The 4,069-nt window shown below is 42.1% G+C and overlaps 1 protein-coding gene across 1 annotated transcript in view; it reads right to left on the bottom strand.

Annotated features, from left to right (window-relative positions):
* The window catches only part of DIAPH2 (diaphanous related formin 2), a 909,560-nt gene that overhangs the window by 607,408 nt on the left and 298,083 nt on the right, over positions 1-4,069 (bottom strand). The window contains exon 15 of the mRNA XM_018576282.1: positions 25-129. Within this exon, the coding sequence (XP_018431784.1) occupies positions 25-129 (105 nt within the window). The remainder of the gene's footprint in view (positions 1-24; positions 130-4,069) is intronic.

Genomic DNA, 4,069 nt, shown 5'->3' with positions numbered 1-4,069 from the left:
GGGATATATGCATTCCTTGATTACCTGAGACCGAAGCTGCTGGATCTCTGTCTCCAGTTCTTTGATTTTCTCCTCGCGTTTCTGAAGTTCGGCCTGTGCCTCCTGTCGGGCGGTGAACTCTTCATCAAACTGCAAAGATCAGAGCAGAAAGTCATCATCCACATCTGAAGATCAAGGCAAGCATTATATGTGCCACTTCTTGAAAAAAAAAAAGGCTTGAAGGAGAGTAAGGCTTGGAAAAGCTTGGCACTTGGAAAAATAAATTATGTTTGAAAGGGTCAGCAAATAGAGATTTAAAACTGGTCATATAAAACACAAAAAGGAGCTTATAACCTTTCGGATGAGACGTCGGGCATGTTCAAAGCATCTCTAGCCAAAATGTTTGGTTTTGGATACAGTAGGGAAGGGTTAAAACCTCCGTCAGGTTTTTATTGCTCAATACACTCACTGGCCACTTTATTAGGTATACCTTGCTAGTACTGGATTTGACCCTATTTTGTCCTCAGAAATGCCTTAGGTTAGGGCTTTTCCCCATAGTTCTCCTAAGGGTAACGGGAGGACAGAAATTAGCGTCCTCCCGTCACCCAAAGCTCAGTATACAGTGAGCTACAGCTCGCGGTATACCGAGACGCCGCAGCCAGAACGGATCCCAACAATTCTGTCTGGATCCACCCAGCTGCGTGAGTGACAGCTGGCCTTCCACAATTGCCTCATCATGATTGACCAATGTAATCTTTTTGTTTTTAACGGTTTCCACCACAACTACAGTGAGAAAGAAGTGGAGTGGGTTTTTATATATAGATCTATATATAGATCTATATATATAGATCTATATATATCTATATATAAAGTATTTTTATTATTATGAAATCCTTCTTTTTACATAAAAGATTTTAAAAAATAAACAAACTCCTCTGAGTCAGCCCTGTGTGTCATGGGGTCTTTCACTTTCTGATTGTAAATAATATGTATTAAATATTTAGTTGCATGTTCTCCCTGTGCTTCTTTGGGTTTCCTCCGTGTACTCCAGTTTCCTCCCACTCTCCAAAGACATGCTTTGAGCCGACCTGTGACAGTCTCATTGTCACAGGTCGGCTAGAACTATGAGGTGAGTGAAAAGCACTCCCCTCATAGTTCTCCTTTAATTGGCTACTGTCTAAATCGGCCCTGTAGGTGTATATGTAATAGGGACCTTAGATTGTAAGCTGCTTGAGGGCAGGGACTGATGTGAAGGTGCACTGTGTAAAGTGGTGAATAAATTGCCTGCACTATATAAAAACCTAGAAAAATAATTTAGTTGCCATTCATATTTACTTTTCTTAACAAAATAGTAAAAAGACCAATGGAAATACATTGTAGCATTCAGCACCAACATGTATACTTATTTTTTCCTCCTTTAAGAACTAAAAAAAAAAAAAATCCTCTTCCATGAGTACCTTTGAAGCTGCCTGTGCCTGTGATAAAAGTACCTACATACTAGATCTAAGATCTGCATTTGACCCTTCAGAGTGCCGGAATCCTTTTAAACATGAAATCCAGCTGGACTGCAAATGAAGCTTGAGCTGCAGTCACTGAAAACTGTTATTTGGCTGTTTTTTTTACCAGCAGAATTAATTTCCTAATCAGAACATGGAGGAGTAAGAAAAAAAAAAAGTTCTAAAAGTATTTGAGGTAGTTTTTTTTTTAAATTATTATTATAAACTTGGTAGGAAGCCACTGGAATTGGAGAAATGTTATGTCAGCCATTGTTTGGTGAGGCTGCTCGCGGGCCCCCCTTGCACCGATATCCCCTTCGCTTCTCCCCGCTGCTTGTGCTTTGCATCTAAAGCGCCTTTGAAATATTTCAAAGCCGTTGCTTAAAAATAGCTTTGCCAAAATGTCATTTAGAAAATGGGGGTTGGGCATTCGGCATGGGCTACTGCGGCCTCATTAGGCGCGGTTCAGAATAGTATCTCTCACCGGCTGTCAGTGAACATATCCTCATAGTCTGCAGACTAAGACTTAGAAGTGTCTAAGGGGATTGTCAAAGAGAATTTCCATTATATATATTTATTACATATACACACACACACACACGCATATACACATGTATATGTACACACCAAAAAATTTCCCCATATCGCTCTATGTTCACTGGCCACATAGGCCAGGTAAAAGGAGACTATATGGCATGTAGTATATTTCTTTAAAAGCAGCTCTGTCATGAAATTCCAAGGTCCACTTTATTGATGACCCCCAACCTCTAAATACAAAGAGCCTAAATATGATGTCAAAAATACATTTTACAAAATGGGAAACAAAATAAAAATCTTTCTTCAACCCCGACTTCAGGCATTTCCATTAAGGGTAGGTGATGTCACTGTGCCTCCCCACTGCCTGCGAGGAAATATTACATTTGCAAGAATGCTTTTCTGCAATAGGCTGCCCGGCTTTCTCAGAAGGCAGCAGTGAGATGCAATGACGCCTCTTGCCCGCATCCGGAAGCATCAGAAGCCAAGGCTGGGGGTGTTTATTTTGTACAAACTTTATTTTTTACATCATCTTTTAAGCCTTGGATCTAGGTTATTCTCAAGCTCCACACAGCTTTGGACTTGGTCGCTTGTGATACCAGCAGGGACCGGAAGTGCTGGTCAAGCTTGGTTCTTTATCTGTGTGTGTGACATGGGGTTGCTTTCTGCAGAGCAATTGACCCCTGGAGGTGTACATCATCTATTCATGGCATTTTGAGATCTGCTACCCAAACACCAAGCTCCCCCTTCCACACAGGTCACTGGGCAAGCTCCAATCCCAGGATCTCACTTTGGCTTTATGTTAACCTTGAGCTCCCCAAGTTCTTGACACAGGAACCAAAAGTCCAAAATCACCCTCCCTGTAAGCACCCCCTTAGGAACACTGGGCAGGATCCAACCTAGCAGAACTAGATTCCTCCTCTTGTCACCATAAAAAAATGTCTTCCATTAACAGAATTCCCCCTAAAAATAAACAAATGTTCTGATTGGAAGGCAATTCCTTTTCAAGGAAAGTAAACTCTCTACTAAAACAAAATAATGTTTACAAAAATCTAACATCAGACAAAGGTTCCTGTTTCTTCACAATCAAACACTACATTTCTTCCAAAGTTACACAGCTCCAAACAGATGTGCTCAATGTTCACACAGTTTGGATAGCCATCTCTATAGCATCCTTCAACGAATGAAGGGGCAAATGTTCTCCACCTTTCCTTCTCCACTAGGGAGCAGTACCAACAGAACTAACCCTCCTAAAGTGAACAGCCCAGTAATCTAGGTGCACCCTAGGTTGGGGCTCCCCAAGTTCCCAACACAGGAACCCAAGTCCCAAATCACCAGCTCTGAAAGCACCCCTTTGGGAACTCTGGGCACAATCTAACCCAGCAGAGCTAGATTTGTCCTCTCACCTCTATATACAATTTCTTCCATCAGGAGAACTCAAATGTTCAGATGGGAAGGGAATTTATCTTAGAGGAAGGTGAACTCTTTAGTTGAGCAAAATAAAGTTTACAAAATCCAACATCAAAGGTTCCAGTTTCTGCATGGTCAAACTTTAAATTTCTTCCAAAATTACACCACTCCAAACATATGGGCCCACAGTTTGGATAGCCATCCTTCTACCAATGAAGGGGAAAATGTTCTCCACGTTTCCATCTAGACAACACTCCCCCTAAGGAGAGTGCACAGCTCAGCACACTAGGTAGCCACATTCTGGATCTGTCTGCCTCCTCAACTTCCTTCCCATGCAGAACCAAGCCAAACAATTGCACCACACCCACCAGACATTAGATATGCCCAACAAAACAAGAAGGACTAACAAGGGATGTATGGAGTGCGGGTAATCTGCAACAACAGGACTAATAAGGGACACTGCCTAACCACCATTTAAGCAGGACCCCAAATTAAAGGCCACACTGGCTGTCAATACATGTGGGAAAGCCCTGATATCCTAATGGCAATGTGGCCATTTCCACTTTAGATAAACATTCCAGGTTGGCCAGGTTCAAATAAATACCATTAAAGGGGGGGGGGGGGGGGGGGAAAAAATTTCCCCCACACGG

Source organism: Nanorana parkeri, unplaced genomic scaffold (genome assembly GCF_000935625.1).
Source record: "Nanorana parkeri isolate BGI_ZX_2015 unplaced genomic scaffold, ASM93562v1 scaffold62, whole genome shotgun sequence".
Lineage (NCBI taxonomy): Eukaryota > Metazoa > Chordata > Amphibia > Anura > Dicroglossidae > Nanorana > Nanorana parkeri.
Note: the sequence above shows the minus strand (reverse complement) of the source record. Positions and strands in the feature narration are given on the sequence as shown.